Genomic DNA, 17,016 nt, shown 5'->3' on the forward strand with positions numbered 1-17,016 from the left:
TTGTATTCGGCGCATGTGACAAATACAATTTGATTTGATTTGACAAGGCAGCAGCACAAAACATGGTACAAACATTATTGGGCACAGACAACAGCACAAAGGGAAAGAAGGTAGAGACAACAATACATCACGCAAAGCAGCCACACCTGTGTGTATAGTTGAGCGGGATGGATAGGGTGTAACTCTGTGTGTAGGCTTGCAAAATTCCGCTAAGTTATCCAAAAGTTTTTCAGAATTCCTGGTCGGAAGATTCTCGGAAGGATGGAATGTGCAGGGAATCTAGAACATTGTGAAAGTTCCAATAAACGGGAAACTGAATGTCTGTATCTGTCTGTATCTGATCTTCCAGTCTAGATGTGATTGTATGCATGGTTGGGAGGGCTCTACCCCGTCCTCCGGCTGTACCCTGAAGAATGTATGTAATGACACCACCTGCCACCCCAACGCCGGCTGTGAGACCGGCCTGGACGGATACCCCAGGTGGGTCAACCAATCAATCAACCAACTAATCAACTAATCAACCAATCAATCTGTATTTTAACTCTGAATTGAATGCTCTCCTTTTCTCTCTCTCTCTCTCTCTCTCTCTCTCTCTCTCTCTCTCTCTCTCTCTCTCTCTCCCTCTCTCTCGCTCTCTCTCTCTCCTCGGTCAGGTGCTTGTGCAACGCCCAACAGATCGGCGATGGCTACCGTTGTTATGGCAACCTGATGGAACGGCTAGTGGAGCTGAACAGGGAGGGGACACACAAGGGGAAGCTCTCTGGAGCCATCTTGCTATTTGGTACCCAACCTCCCTATATGTGTTATTGTTGTTGTTAAACGGCAGGTTACTAATGTCTGTTTTCTTTATATTCAGTGAGAGACTGTAGGCTGACCATCAGCCAACAGGGACCTTTCACCGCTTTCGTCCCTCTTTCGTCCTTCATTGTGCCTCTAGCAGTAAGTTAACGTAAAACCTAACCCTAACAACCTAACCCTAACAACCTAACCCTAACAACCTAACCCTAACAACCTAACCCTAACAACCTAACCCTAACATCCTAACCCTTATAATGTAACCCTAACAACCTAATCCTAACAACCTAACCCTAACAACCTAACCCTTATAACGTAACCCTAACAACCTAACCCTTATAACGTAACCCTAACAACCTAATCCTTATAACGTAACCCTAACAACCTAACCCTAACAACCTAACCCTAACAACCTAACCCTTATAACGTAACCCTAACAACCTAATCCTAACAACCTAACCCTAACAACCTAACCCTAACAACCTAACCCTTATAACGTAACCCTAACAACCTAATCCTAACAACCTAACCCTAACAACCTAATCCTAACAACCTAACCCTTATAACGTAACCCTAACAACCTAACCCTTATAACGTAACCCTAACAACCTAATCCTTATAACGTAACCCTAACAACCTAATCCTTATAACGTAACCCTAACAACCTAATCCTTATAACGTAACCCTAACAACCTAATCCTAACAACCTAACCCTTATAACGTAACCCTAACAACCATAATCCTAACAACCTAACCCTTATAACTTAACCCTAACAACCTAACCCTAACAACCTAACCCTTATAACGTAACCCTAACAACCTAACCCTAACAACCTAACCCTGATAACGTAACCATAACAACCTAATCCTAACAACCTAACCCAAACAACCTAACCCTAATAACGCAACCATAACAACCTAACCCTAACAACCTAACCCAGAGGTTGATAATCATACTAACCTCACCCTGATCCCAGATCTGTCTGTGCTTTAGTCTTGGGGTCATCAAACCTCCCCTCAGGACCCCCAGCCGTTCCCCGTCCAGGGATTATCAAACCTCTCCTCAGGACCCCCAGCTGTTCCCTGTCCAGGGGGTTATCAGACCTCTCCTCAGGACCCCAAGCCGTTCCCTGTCCTGGGGATTATTAAACCTCTCCCCAGGACCCCCAGCTGTTCCATGTCCAGGGATTATCAAACCTCTCCTCAGGACCCCCAGCCGTTCCCTGTCCAGGGATTATCAAACCTCTCCCCTGGACCCCCAGCCGTTCCCCGTCCAGGGATTATCAAACCTCTCCTCAGGACCCCCAGCTGTTCCCTGTCCAGGGGGTTATCAGACCTCTCCTCAGGACCCCAAGCCGTTCCCTGTCCTGGGGATTATCAAACCTCTCCCCAGGACCCCCAGCCGTTCCCTGTCCTGGGGATTATCAAACCTCTCCCCAGGACCCCCAGCCGTTCCATGTCCCGGGGATTATCAAACCTCTCCCCAGGACCCCCAGCCGTTCCCTGTCCAGGGATTATCAAACCTCTCCTCAGGACCCCCAGCCGTTCCCTGTCCAGGGATTATCAAACCTCTCCCCAGGACCCCCAGCCGTTCCCCATCCAGGGATTATCAAACCTCTCCTCAGGACCCCCAGCTGTTCCCTGTCCAGGGGGGTATCAGACCTTTCCTCAGGACCCCAAGCCGTTCCCTGTCCTGGGGATTATCAAACCTCTCCCCAGGACCCCCAGCCGTTCCCTGTCCAGGGATTATCAAACCTCTCCTCAGGACCCCCAGCCGTTCCCTGTCCAGGGATTATCAAACCTCTCCCCAGGACCCCCAGCCGTTCCCTGTCCAGGGATTATCAGACCTCTCCTCAGGAACCCCAGCCGTTCCCTGTCCAGGGATTATCAGACCTCTCCTCAGGACCCCCAGCCGTTCCCTGTCCTGGGGGTTATCAGACCTCTCCTCTGGACCCCCAGCCATTCCCTGTATTAGAACTGTTTCAGATCTAGCACCCCTGATTCAACAAGCTAATCATCAATCCCTTTAATAGGTCAATCAGGTGAGCTAGTTCAGGGCTACAACAGCATCACTGCTTTAGTCCACTCCTCTGCCTCATGGCAACCAGTCAGCTAAAGCACGATCAGATTTGAACAGGCCAGAGTTGCATCCCAAGCTTATGCTCTCTTCAGCTAAAGTGTTAGCAATAAATAAATGTGTACTAGGTGTGTATAAATGTGTACAAAATTCCATGACTTTCCAGGAATCCTGGTTGCAAGATTTCTGGGTTTAAAAGGGAATGACTAGGAAAATTGTGAATCCTTCAACCAGGATTTTTGGAAAACCAGGGAATTTTGGGAAAATGACTGGAATGTTGCAGCCTTAGTGGCACAATTAGAGATGCAGCCCAGGTTACTGACTCCTGTCCTGTTGTCCATCCTCCTCAGGGCGTGACCGACGAGTCTGTGTGTCAACGTTACCTGGTGAGGGGTCAGTACCTGTATAAAAGCCTGGATAGAACCGACGTCTATACTGCAAGTGGACTACAACTCAGGTTCAAGCCCAATAAGGTGACTACAACTCAGGTTCAAACCCAATAAGGTGACTACAACTCAGGTTCAAACCCAATAAGGTGACTACAACTCAGGTTCAAGCCCAATAAGGTGACTACAACTCAGGTTCAAGCCCAATAAGGTGAAAGAAATGCTATATTCTCATTCATCTGTATGTCTAGGCACATCCTATCTTTCATATCTTGGTTCAAATCATATGTTTCAATAATCTTTCATCTACAGGATAAACTAGATCTCTGTGACTTTTCTCCAGATTTTAAAACATTCTGAATACTGAATATTGAATGCTTTGGGTAAGGTCGCAAAATGCTGCATAGGTTTTCCCAGTTGGAATATTCCTGGAATCAGAAAGGGAATAAGCAGGAAATCCGATAATCCTCCAACAGGGATTTCTGGAAAACCTGGGATGTTACAGGAATTTTGCAACCCTAAATTATCTTGTTTATAATCTTTAAAATGTCCTCCTTCTATAGGGTTGCATCTCAAATGGCACCCTATTCCCTTTATAGTTCACTACTTTTGACCAGGGCTCATAGGGCTCTAGGGAATAGGACTATATGGAAATAGGGTGCCATTTAAAACGCAGGTTACGTGTGTTTGGTCCCACCCCCAATGGGTTTGGTCCCACCCCCAATGTGGTGGTCCCACCCCCAATGTGTTTGGTCCCACACCCAATGTGTTTGGTGTTGTTTGACACAGATTACATGTGGTGGTCCCACCCCCAATGTGTTTGGTGTTGTTTGACACAGATTACATGTGGTGGTCCCACCCCCAATGTGTTTGGTGTTGTTTGACAGAGATTACATGTGGTGGTCCCACCCCCAATGTGTTTGGTCCCACACCTAATGAGTTTTGTGTCGTTTGACAGCAATTCCTGTTGGTGAAGTCTCCTGAGACTCTCTACTCAGTCATCCAGCAGGACATCCCAGCAGCCAATGGGGTTATCCATATCATTGACCAGCCAATCATACCCAGGAACATCCTCCCTGACAGCCCAAAGGACGAGCAGGTGTTACCATGTTATTAGAATGAGTAGTACATCTCAGCCCAGAGGTCCGCTCTACTGCTGGTTTTCCTCCGCATAGTGTTTAAATCCTGGTCCTGGGGGGCACATTTTAGTTTTTGCCCACAGCACTTAATTAACACCTGATTCAAATAATCAACTCGTCATTAAGACCTTTATTAGTGTAATCAGCTGTGTAGTGTTAGGACAAAAACTAAAATGTGCACTCCTTTGGGTCCCCAGAACCAGGATGAAGAAACACTACCATAGCATTATACTATGCTGCCACTTGTGATCGGATGATACCATAGAGTTGCATAGAGGGCCCAATTTTCACAAAACAGTGCAATTGAGGACTTTCACCATTTTGACGTAGCCAATTGGCTGGGACTTCCTAAGTTAAGGAAGGATCATGTAAGTTAAGGAAGGATCATGTAATTCTATCAAGGTCAACAGGAGGGATCAGTCCATGAATTATGCTCATGAGAAAACATTCCATAACTCTAGGTGGTAGTATGCAACCTTATAGCTTGTTAACAGACTGTCAATAAACTCACAGAAGTAGTAGAAGAAGAAGAAATTAACTACTTTAAAATGGAGATATCCCTCAGATGCGCTGCCTATTTTGACACAGAAGCCATTATGGCAAAGCTACAAAGATGTGCCCTCTATCAAACTCTTTCGATGATAATGACTGATCGTTTTGTCACTTGAAGTTTGCTGATAAGACCATCGGGGAGATCCTGACAAAGGATGAGAAATACAACCGCTTCCTCTCGCTGGTGGACGTGAGTGGCCTCTAATGGTTTTTCACTAAATGTTTTGTTTCAGGGTTCATATTCACTAAGAGTCTCAGAGTAGGAGTGCTGATCTATGATCAGGTCCCTCCATGTCCATGAAATCTGATTTATTATGATCTGAAACGCTAAACTGATCCTAGATCATCCTACTATGAATACAGGCCATGGTGGTATTCCTTCTGATGTACTTTACCTACTTATTGGACCGTTCTTAAATGCTTCTTAAAGCATTCTGCTGCTAGGTTATAGAGAAAGGGAAAGGGGGATACCTAGTCAGTTGTACAACAGCATTCTGCTACTAGGTTATAGAGAAAGGGAAAGGGGGATACCTAGTCAGTTGTACAACAGCCTTCTGCTACTAGGTTATAGAGAAAGGGAAAGGGGGATACCTAGTCAGTTGTACAAAAGCCTTCTGCTAATAGGTTATAGGGAAAGGGAGAGGGGGATACCTAGTCTACCTGCGACCTGGCCAAGATAAAGCATAGCAGTGAGAACAGACAACACAGAGTTACACATGGAATAAACAAAACATACAGTCAATAAGACAGTAGAACAAAATAAAACAAAAAGTCTATATTCAGTGAGTGCAAATGAGGTAAATTAAGGAAATAAATAGGCCATGGTGGCGAAGTAATTACAATATAGCAATTAAATACTGGAATGGTAGATCAGCAGAAGATGAATGTGCAGGTAGAGATACTGGGGTGCAAAGGAGCAATATAAATAAATAAATACCAGTATGGGGATGAGGTAGGTAGATAGATAGATAGATAGATAGATAGATAGATAGATAGATAGATAGATAGGTAGATAGATAGATAGATAGATAGATAGATAGATAGATAGATAGATAGATAGATAGATAGATAGATAGATAGATAGATAGATAGGCAGATGCCTTAATCGGCATCTGCCTTGCTCAGGGGCAGAACGACAAATATTTACATTGTAGAGAGCACTAATGATAATGCATGACTTGATCAATGTCTGTCTGTCTGTCTGTCTGTCTGTCTGTCTGTCTGTCTGTCTGTCTGTCTGTCTTTCAGAACTGTGGGACTACTCTGCCTCTGAGAGGTCCTGGTCCTCTCACTGTGTTCGTCCCGACCAACGATGCTGTGGACAAGTTCAGAGACGGCAGGCTGATTTATATGCTGTTCCATGTGAGTACTAATACTATGCTATATACGTGCATGCTGTACCACGTGAGTACTACCGTGTACTGCTGTACAGTGCATTGGAAAATTATTCAGACCCCTTCCCTTTTACCACATTTTGTTACGTTACAGCCTTATTCTAAAATCGATTAAATAATTGTTTCCCTCATCAATCTACACACAATACCCCATAATGACATCACAATACCCCATAATGATATCACAATACCCCATAATGACATCACAATACCCCATAATAACAAAATGAAAACTTATTTGTAGATTTTTTTTGCAAATGTATTAATAATAAAAAACAGAAATACGTTATTTACATAAGTATTAACACCCTTTGCTATGAGAAATACAGCTCAGGTACATCCTGTTTCCATTGATCATCCTTGAGATGTTTCTACAACTTGATTGGAATCCACCTGTGGTAAATTCAAATAATTGGACATGATTTGGAAAGTGTTAGAATTGCGTAAATTCGAATCTGGTATCAGGATAAATATAACAATGAGTCACCGATTGTGTACTATGTATTTTTTATTAGCTAAGTAATAAATGGCAAATGCAACTTTCGTATATACAGGCTCACTGTAATACCACGCAGGGCAGAACAGAGAACTGACAAGATGTACGTAAACAGTGTTCTTATACTGTGATAGACATTGTTCCAACCCGTCTGTTGGCCTATCACAGTAGAGGCTGGGCGTGGTTTAAACTTGCTCAGCCTATTGCAGGTGCTCAGGCTGTTCCCCGCCTCTTGGCGCTTCTTGGAGTCCTCCCTCCGTCGATGTATAGATTCTCACTGTTCTGGTATCGCAGCCTAGTTAGAACAGTTGCTCAGTTCCTGCTATTGTGTTGTTCAGTATTTTTCCATCTCAGTTAAACCTCGTGATGACCACCCCTCCCTATCACAACTTTGTAAGATACAGCAAGTCACACCATGTGCTCAATATTGTTACATCCAAACACAAGGACAAAGCATCTGCTGGGCTGTTATCTACAGTTTTGCAACATGCAGGTCACACCATGTTAGTCAGTTCTTGTCACACACACACACAAACAGGCAAGTAGATGTAGCAAGCAGTTGTTTACTCTCATGATTATGCTCAAGTGCACAAATGCAGATACCTCACACAACCAACATCAGATAATATTTCATCATATATATATGGTAATGGCGATAATGTAAAATACAGGATCCCACAAAAGGCACACACCTGTCTATATAAGGTCCCACAGTTGACAGTGCATGTCAGAGCAAAAACCAAGCCACGAGTGCACCAAAAATCTTTTGCAGAATTGAAGGTCCCCAAGAACACAGTGACCTCCATCATTCTTCAATGGAAGAAGTTTGGAACCACCAAGACTCTTCGTAGAGCTGGCCGCCCGGCCAAACTGAGAAATTGGGGGGAGAAGGACCTTGGTCAGGGAGGTGACCAAGAACTCGATGTTCACTCTGACAGAGCTCCAGTGTTCCTCTGTGGAGATGGGAGAACCTTCCAGAAGGACAAGCATCTCTGCAGAACTCCACCAATCAGGCCTTTATGGAGTGACCAGAGTGACCAGACAGAAGCCACTCCTCAGTAAAAGGCACATGACAGCACACTTGGAATTTGCCAAAAGGCACCTAAATGACTCTCAGACCATGAGAAACACAATTCTCTGGTCTGATGAAACGAAGATTTACCTTTTTGGCCTGAATGCCAAGCGTCACGTCTGGAGGAAACCTGGCACCATCCCTACGGTGAAGCATGGTAGTGGCAGCATCATGCTGTGGGGATGTTTATCAGAGACTAGTTGGGATCGAGGGAAGGATGTCGGGAGCAAATTACAGAGAGATCCTTCATGAAATCCTGCTCAAGAGCGATCAGGACCTCAGCCTGGGGCGAAGGTTAACCTTCCAACAGGACAACGACCCTAATCACACAGCCAATACAATGCAGCAGTGGCTTCGGGACAGGTCTCTGAATGTCCTTGAATGGCCCAGCCAGAGCTCAAACATCGTTGGAGAGACCTGAAAATTGCTGTGCAGCGATGCACCCCATCCAACCTGACAGAGCTTGAGGCTCGAGACATCTCAAGGCTGTAATGGCTGCCAAATGCGCTTTAACAAAGTACTGAGTAAAGGGTCTGAAAACTTCTGTAAATCTAATATTTCAGTTTATTTTATTTTATTTTAGAAATTAGCAAAAATGTCTAAACTTGTTTTTGCTTTGTCATTATGGTGTATTGTGTGTTGATTGAGGGAAAAACACACTTTTATCCATTTTAGAATAAGGCTGTATCGTAACAAAATGTGGAAAAAGAGAAGGGGTCTGAATACTTTTCGAATGCCCTGTAAATATTGATATATAGGATGTCATTTACTACTACTGTCGATGCTGTATTATACTATATATACTATTTTCAAAAGTAAAACAATATAAAGGTAATATGGTGTCATTTGGGAAGCTGTATTTTAATCCACAGTAATGTGATGTGAATGTGATGTGAATACTAGTGATATCCCAGTGACCGCACAGTATTCCCAGTGACCGCACAGTATTCCCAGTGACCGCACAGTATTCCCAGTAACCATGCAGTATTCCCAGTGACCGTACAGTATTCCCAGTAACCATGCAGTATTCCCAGTGACCCTACAGTTTTCCCAGTGACTGTGCAGTATTCCCAGTGACCCTACAGTATTCCCAGTGACCGTACAGTATTCCCAGTGACTCTACAGTATTCCCAGTGACCATGCAGTATTCCCAGTAACCGTACAGTATTCCCAGTGACCCTACATTATTCCCAGTGACCGCACAGTATTCCCAGTAACCATGCAGTATTCCCAGTAACCATGCAGTATTCCCAGTGACCCTACAGTTTTCCCAGTGACTGTGCAGTATTCCCAGTGACCCTACAGTATTCCCAGTGACCGTACAGTATTCCCAGTGACTCTACAGTATTCCCAGTGACCATGCAGTATTCCCAGTAACCGTACAGTATTCCCAGTGACCCTACATTATTCCCAGTGACCGTACAGTATTCCCAGTAACCATGCAGTATTCCCAGTGACCCTACATTATTCCCAGTGACCCTACATTATTCCCAGTGACCGCACAGTATTCCCAGTGACCATGCAGTATTCCCAGTAACCGTACAGTATTCCCAGTGACCCTACATTATTCCCAGTGACCCTACAGTATTCCCAGTAACCATGCAGTATTCCCAGTGACCCTACAGTTTTCCCAGTGACTGTGCAGTATTCCCAGTGACCCTACAGTATTCCCAGTGACCGTACAGTATTCCCAGTGACCGTACAGTATTCCCAGTGACCCTACAGTTTTCCCAGTGACTCTACAGTATTCCCAGTGACCATGCAGTATTCCCAGTGACCGTACAGTATTCCCAGTGACCCAACAGTTTTCCCAGTGACCATGCAGTATTCCCAGTGACCCTATAGTTTTCCCAGTGACCATGCAGTATTCCCAGTAACCGTACAGTATTCCCAGTGACCCTACATTATTCCCAGTGACCCTACAGTATTCCCAGTAACCATGCAGTATTCCCAGTGACCCTACAGTTTTCCCAGTGACTGTGCAGTATTCCCAGTGACCGTACAGTATTCCCAGTGACCGTACAGTATTCCCAGTGACCCTACAGTTTTCCCAGTGACTCTACAGTTTTCCCAGTGACTCTACAGTATTCCCAGTGACCATGCAGTATTCCCAGTGACCGTACAGTATTCCCAGTGACCCTATAGTTTTCCCAGTGACCATGCAGTATTCCCAGTGACCCTATAGTATTCCCAGTGACCCTATAGTATTCCCAGTGGCCCTACAGTATTGCCAGTGTGAAACTGTTCAATGTAGAACTCTGTTCTCCCCCTCTGAAGGCCCAGAACAAGCTTCAAGAGCTACTGAAACAACATATCTACTCCCAGGCTGCGGTAAGCACTTTTACCACATGTTACAAGAGCTCATGTTACAGGTGGGATCTGAACCCCGGCATGGAAAACCAGCATGGAAAACCACTTCACATGTTACAGGTGGGATCTGAACCCCGGTCTCCAGCATGGAAACCCACTTTACATGTTACAGGTGGGATCTGAACCCCGATATCCGACGTGAAAAACCAATTTACAAAATTGTACAAAACTTATCATGTTGTTGATGAGGACATCTTTCTGAATGCACCCTTTAAAATGGGCTCCACTCAAACAGACATGTTTAAAACTCTAAATGCTTCTTGCCAAAACGTGTAAATTCTTAAATAATCTCTGCTACTGTTAAACAACGTTAAAACATTAACACTACCACAGTGAGTGATGGATTCCAGTTTCCAGTTAAACTAGCATTGGACCCCTGCACCTAAATACATTTGATTAGGAGTTACTGAGTCGAACACAGCTATTACTTCCTGTTTCGATCCTTGCCTATGGAGCACAGCTATTACTTCCTGTTACGCTCCTTGCCTATGGAGCACAGCTATTACTTCCTGTTACGCTCCTTGCCTATGGAGCACAGCTATTACTTCCTGTTTCGCTCCTTGCCTATGGAGCACAGCTATTAATTATTGATTCTATCTCTGTAGTTGACCGTGGACCAGCTGGCAAGCATGGGTCTGATTCAGACTATGGCCAATCAGATCCTACTAGTCAACCTCACCAACGATGTAAGTTCTGCTATTTCAAGACGGGATGCTTCCCAAGTGACACCCTATTCCCTATAGGGCCCTGGTCAACAGTAGTACTACACCCTATTCCCTATAGGGCCCTGGTCAACAGTAGCACTACACCCTATAGGGCCCTGGTCAACAGTAGCACTACACCCTATTCCCTATAGGGCCCTGCTCAACAGTAACACTACACCCTATTCCCTATAGGGCCCTGGTCAGCAGTAGTGCCAGCAGCATACCACCCTGCATACCTCAGCTGGCTTGCTTCTGAAGCTAAGCAGGGTTGGTCCTGGTCAGTTCCTGGATGGGAGACCAGATGCTGCTGGAAGTGGTGTTGGAGAACCAGTAGGAGGCACTCTTTCCTCTGGTCTAAAAAATATATATCCCAATGCCCCAGGGCAGTGATTGGGGACACTGCCCTGTGTAGGATGCCTATTACCTGTAGGGCCCTGGTCAACAGCAGTACTACTCCCTATAGGGCCCTGGTCAACAGTGGTACTACACCCTATTCCCTATAGGGCCCTGGTCAACAGCAGTACTACATCCTATTCCCTATAGGGCCCTGGTCAACAGTGGTACTACACCCTATTCCTTATAGGGCCCTGGTCAACAGTAGTACTACTATCTGTTCCCCAGCAGTACTGGGGAATAGGGCCCTGGTCAACATAGTACTACACCTTATTCCACATAGGGCCCTGGTCAACATTAGTACTACACCCTATTCCACATAGGGCCCTGGTCAACATTAGTGCACTATATTAGGAACAGGGTGCCATTTGGGAGACACCGGGGTCTTTTCTATAAAATAGTGTTGAATCTAAAAGGGATAACTAAAGGATAGGTTGATCATGAGCTTTACTGTTTACTTGAATTGTCATTTCATTGTGATTTGTTAAAGGGGAGGGTCACTATTTTATAACATAATGTTAGAGACATTGGATCACTTTCAGGATTAAAAACCATCTATCATAAATTATACAATTCTGAAGTTCCCTTTTAAGGACATCTCCATTGTGTCTGACAGGGCCTGGTGCTGCTGGGCGGGAAACCTCTTCAGATTACTAATATTATGGCATCCAATGGAGTGATCCATATGATTGACGGGGTTCTAGTCCCGCCCTCGATCGTCCCCATCCTGCCTAAGAGATGTGATGTCACAGAGAACAAAATCATCGTGGTAGGTGGAAACATTCTGTTCTGTTCTATTCTAGTCTATTCTAATTGAAAAATGACTGTGGCATTGTGATGTTGTTTGTGTGTCCGTTCTCCAGGGCCCATGTGTGAGGTGCAGCTATCTCTATGAGTCACATTGCCCCGAGGGAAGCATAGAACTGGTAAAATAATCACAGCAATGTTTTCTATTCCTCTCATGAAGGTGGCTGGCTGTTAAAGACCTGTGCCTGCTATCCTTGATGCAGTGAAAAGATCCTAAGCTTCTGCTACATCTTTTTGAGTGTGGCTCTATGTCTGGATCTCTATTCAGCTCATGGCCTGTATTATTTATTATACAAAGTAGTTCTTACTCATTTTTAAATACCAGCTACATAAACAATGACACATATTTGTAATGATTTGTCTACAATCAAATCTAATGAAATGTTTATTTGTCATATGCCTGCACAGGATACAACTATTTATATTGGTTCTGTTGGTAACGACCCTGTTAGGTAACGACCCTCTTCTGTTGCTAATAAGATACTGGTACTTATTGGTACTTATTGTTGTTTCTGTACCACAGCATAGTCACATGAAGGATTGTGACTATCAGGCATATCCATTCAACCCCACGCTCAATAAAGGTTGTGCTAAATACTGCAACACTACTATTGAGGTAAGTCCTCCTGGTTCTTTTTCCTCGTTAAGCTCCTGGTTCATTTTCCTGGCTCTGCTCTTGGTTCTTTTCCTGGCTCAGCTCTTGGTTCTTTTCCTGGCTCAGCTCTTGGTTAATTTCCTGGCTCAGCTCTTGGTTCTTTTCCTGGCTCAGCTCTTGGTTTTTTTCCTGGCTCAGCTCTTGATTCATTTCCTGGCTCAGCTCTTGGTTCTTTTCCTGGCTCAGCATTTCCTGGTTCAGCTCTTGGTTCATTTCCTGTATCTTTTTCATTCATCATGTAGAGAGAGAGAATGATATGTCTGGTATGTTTATAGCAATATCTTCTTTCTGAAGAATAAAGTAAAGAAAGAGATTAAATACAAACATGATGTTAACACATAGTTTCGGTTAGGATGACAACAGACTTGCGGACCAAATGACACCCTATTCTTTAATAGTTCACTACTTCTGACCAGAGCTTTGTGGAGCCCTACTGAGCCCTATGGAGCCCTATGAAGCCATATGGAGCCCTATGGAGCCTTATGGAGTCCTGTGGAGCCCTATGGAGCCCTATGGAGCCCTATGGAGTCATGTGGAGCCCTACAGAGCCCTATCGGTCCCTATGGGCCATGGTCAAAAGTAGTGCACTACACAGGGAATAGGGTGCGTTTGAAAGCCTGCAGTCTCAGTGAGTGATTTGATTCTGTTGAGTTTCAGCGAGCAGAGTGTTGCAGTGGGTTCTATGGACCTGAGTGTAAAACGTGTACAGGAGGTTTCCAGACACCCTGTTATGGCAAAGGCACTGTAAGTAAAAGACTCTATCTGCCTAGCAAGTCGTTCTCTCAGCAGTCTGACAAGCACGCACTCACGCATGCGCACACACACACAAGATGGAAAGAAAGAGCCATACTGTTTGGTTACTGTCTTACGAACGCCGACCCAACTTTGCTATTTTGTTAAATTCTTTTGCCGTTTATCTTCAATGTATCAGCAATATTTTCTTATGATCTACAAAAACTTTTGAACATCAGGTAGGCAGTTACTAACCGCAATTCTGGCTTCAACTTCGACTCATCTGACTTCGACTCATGGGCTCTTTGTGTACCTCCGACCCAATCTTCGAGCTGCCCAACAGGAAACGCCAGTGGAAAAGAGGAAGGAGAGCTAAGTGAGACCAAGGTGAAGGGAAAACCAGCCACCACTTTCGTCCATCCCAGTTTCCTAGTCACTTTGAAAAATAAGACGGAAGACCTCAGATCGCGGAAATGCTATCAACGAGACTCTTGTAACTGCAATGTTCTCCGTTTTTTTTGCTGAAACATTGCTTTCGAACAAGAAACCCCCTCCATGGCTATCCAACTCGATGGATTCTCCATTCACCGAGCGGACAGTGGATTCAGGGACATTCGTTATTCACTGTGTCATTAATTAAAAGGGGTCTGTCTCTTCATCAACAATAACATGTGACTGCAGACTCTAGCTCAGTAGATACTAGTCTGTAGTCTCAGTCTGTAGTCTCAGTCTGTAGTCTCAGCCTGTAGTCTCAGTCTGTAGTCTCAGTCTGTAGTCTCAGTCTGTAGTCTCAGTCTGTAGTCTCAGTCTGTAGTCTCAGTCTGTAGTCTCAGTCTGTAGTCTCAGTCTGTAGTCTCAGCCTGTAGTCTCAGTCTGTAGTCTCAGTCTGTAGTCTCAGTCTGTAGTCTCAGTCTGTAGTCTCAGTCTGTAGTCTCAGCCTGTAGTCTCAGTCTGTAGTCTCGGTCTGTAGTCTCAGTCTGTAGTCTCGGTCTGTAGTCTCGGTCTGTAGTCTCAGTCTGTAGTCTCAGTCTGTAGTCTCGGTCTGTAGTCTCAGTCTGTAGTCTCAGTCTGTAGTCTCAGTCTGTAGTCTCAGTCTGTAGTCTGTCTGTAGTCTCAGTCTGTAGTCTCAGTCTGTAGTCTCAGTCTGTAGTCTCGGTCTGTAGTCTCAGTCTGTAGTCTCAGTCTGTAGTCTCAGGCTGTAGTCTCAGTCTGTAGTCTTGGTCTGTAGTCTGTTTGTAATCTCCGTCTATAGTCTCTGTTTATAGTCTCAGTCTGTAGTCTGTCTATAGTCTCAGTCTATAGTCTGTCTATAGTCTGTCTATAGTCTGTCTATAGTCTCAGTCTATAGTCTCAGTCTATAGTCTGTCTATAGTCTCAGTCTCTAATATCAGTCTATAATCTCAGTCTGTCTATAGTCTCAGTCTATAGTCTGTCTAGAGTCTCAGTCTGTAATATCAGTCTATAGTGGAAGTCTCCACCGATTATTCTCCAATCGTGGAATACCTGATGGTCAAATGCTAACCCTTCTACCTCCTGAGAGTTTCCATGTGTTACTGTGACTGCTGTATACAGTGAGTGTACAAAACATTATGAACACCTGCTTCCTCCATGGCATAGACTGACCAGGTGACTACAGGTGACAGCTGTGGCCCCTTATTGATGTCACCTGTTAAATCCACTTCAATCAGTATAGATGAAGGGGAGCAGACCAGTTAAAGATAGATGTTTAAGCCTTGAGACAATTGAGACATGGATCGTGTCTGTGGTCCAATCAGAGGGTGAATGGACAAGACAAAAAAAACAGCAGCAACGCTGCTGGGGTTTTCAAGCTCAACAGTTTCCCATGTGTATCAAGAATGGTCAATCACCAAAAGGACTATATTATTATTATTATTATTTATATTACTATCTATATTATTATTATCGATATTATTATTATTATTATTATTATTTATATTACTATCTATATTATTATTATATAGAATATTATCTATATTATTATTATTATTTATATTACTATCTATATTATTATTATATAGAATATTATCTATATTATTATTATTATTTATATTACTATCTATATTATTATTATCTATATTATTATTATTATTATTTATATTACTATCTATATTATTATTATTATTATTTATATTACTATCTATATTATTATTATTATTATTTATATTACTATCTATATTATTATTATCTAGAATATTATCTATATTATTATTATTATTTATATTACTATCTATATTATTTTTACCTCTATTGTTATCTATATTACTATCTATATTATTATCACTACTGCATTGAGGGAAAGAGCTCAAGAAAATAATTTCACTGTACTGTTTTACACCTGTTGTATCCTGTGCACATGGTGAATAGACTTTGAAACTTGAAACGCATACCATTTTAACCATCATCACGTCCTGTCTCCATGTCTTTGACCTGTGACCTTGCTATGTGTGTGTAGTGTTTTGATGGTATCCATGGTAACGGGTCGTGTCGCTGCGAGGAGCGCTTCAAGGGGATCGCCTGTCACATCTGTTCCGACCCCAACAAACACGGAGAGAAGTGTGACCAGGGTGGGTATGAGTTACACTTTATAGTGCCCTATTCCCTATAGTGTGTACTACTGTTGACCACGCCCCCCGCCCCCCCCCCCCCCCCCCCCCCCCAAAAAAAGTAGTGCACTATATAGGGAATAGGATGCCACTTGGGACACAGTAAAATATAATTTACCCAGTCCTGTTGTATCTAATCCCCATATGGAGCTGGTGCACCATAGAAAGGGCCATTTCACATTTCTCTCCTTGATTAAAAATCATGGTCAAATCTGACTTAAAAACCCTTATCTTGTTTCTCCCCCCTCCCCCCTCTCTCTGTCTCCCCTCTTTCCTCTCTTTGTCCCTCCCTCTCTCCTCTTCCTCCCCCCTCCCCCCTCTCTCTGTCTCCCCTCTTTCCTCTCTTTGTCCCTCCCTCTCTCCTCTTCCTCCCCCCTCCCCCCTCTCTCTGTCTCCCCTCTTTCCTCTCTTTGTCCCTCCCTCTCTCCTCTTTCTCACCCCTCCCCCCTCTCTCTGCCTCCCCTCTTTCCTCTCTTTGTCCCTCCCTCTCTCCTCTTCCTCCCCCCTCCCCCCTCTCTCTGTCTCCCCTCTTTCCTCTCTTTGTCCCTCCCTCTCTCCTCTTTCTCCCCCCTCCCCCCTCTCTCTGTCTCCCCTCTTTCCTCTCTTTGTCCCTCCCTCTCTCCTCTTTCTCCCCCCTCCCCCTCTCTCTGCCTCCCCTCTTTCCTCTCTTTGTCCCTCCCTCTCTCCTCTTTCTCCCCCCTCCCCTCTCTCTGCCTCCCCTCTTTCCTCTCTTTGTCCCTCCCTCTCTCCTCTTTCTCCCCCCTCCCCCCGCTCTCTGTCTCACCTCTTTCCTCTCTTTGTCCCCCCCCTCGTCGTCTCC

The 17,016-nt window shown here is 44.3% G+C and overlaps 1 protein-coding gene across 4 annotated transcripts in view; it reads left to right on the forward strand.

The window, feature by feature from the left end:
- stab1 (stabilin 1) overlaps window positions 1–17,016 on the forward strand; it is a 148,257-nt gene that overhangs the window by 26,966 nt on the left and 104,275 nt on the right. For all 4 annotated transcript variants that reach the window (XR_005037113.1, XM_036950976.1, XM_036950975.1 and 1 more), the window contains exons 8-21: window positions 350–480; window positions 654–781; window positions 857–939; window positions 3,223–3,345; window positions 4,217–4,357; window positions 5,068–5,139; window positions 6,198–6,311; window positions 10,189–10,242; window positions 10,887–10,967; window positions 11,995–12,147; window positions 12,242–12,304; window positions 12,709–12,801; window positions 13,498–13,584; window positions 16,046–16,157. Coding sequence is in view for 3 of the 4 variants with exons in the window: in XM_036950976.1 (XP_036806871.1) it covers window positions 350–480; window positions 654–781; window positions 857–939; window positions 3,223–3,345; window positions 4,217–4,357; window positions 5,068–5,139; window positions 6,198–6,311; window positions 10,189–10,242; window positions 10,887–10,967; window positions 11,995–12,147; window positions 12,242–12,304; window positions 12,709–12,801; window positions 13,498–13,584; window positions 16,046–16,157 (1,435 nt within the window). In the remaining variant the exon portion in view is untranslated. The remainder of the gene's footprint in view (window positions 1–349; window positions 481–653; window positions 782–856; window positions 940–3,222; window positions 3,346–4,216; window positions 4,358–5,067; window positions 5,140–6,197; window positions 6,312–10,188; window positions 10,243–10,886; window positions 10,968–11,994; window positions 12,148–12,241; window positions 12,305–12,708; window positions 12,802–13,497; window positions 13,585–16,045; window positions 16,158–17,016) is intronic.

Source organism: Oncorhynchus mykiss, chromosome 17, assembly GCF_013265735.2.
Source record: "Oncorhynchus mykiss isolate Arlee chromosome 17, USDA_OmykA_1.1, whole genome shotgun sequence".
In the NCBI taxonomy this organism is placed as follows: Eukaryota; Metazoa; Chordata; class Actinopteri; order Salmoniformes; family Salmonidae; genus Oncorhynchus; species Oncorhynchus mykiss.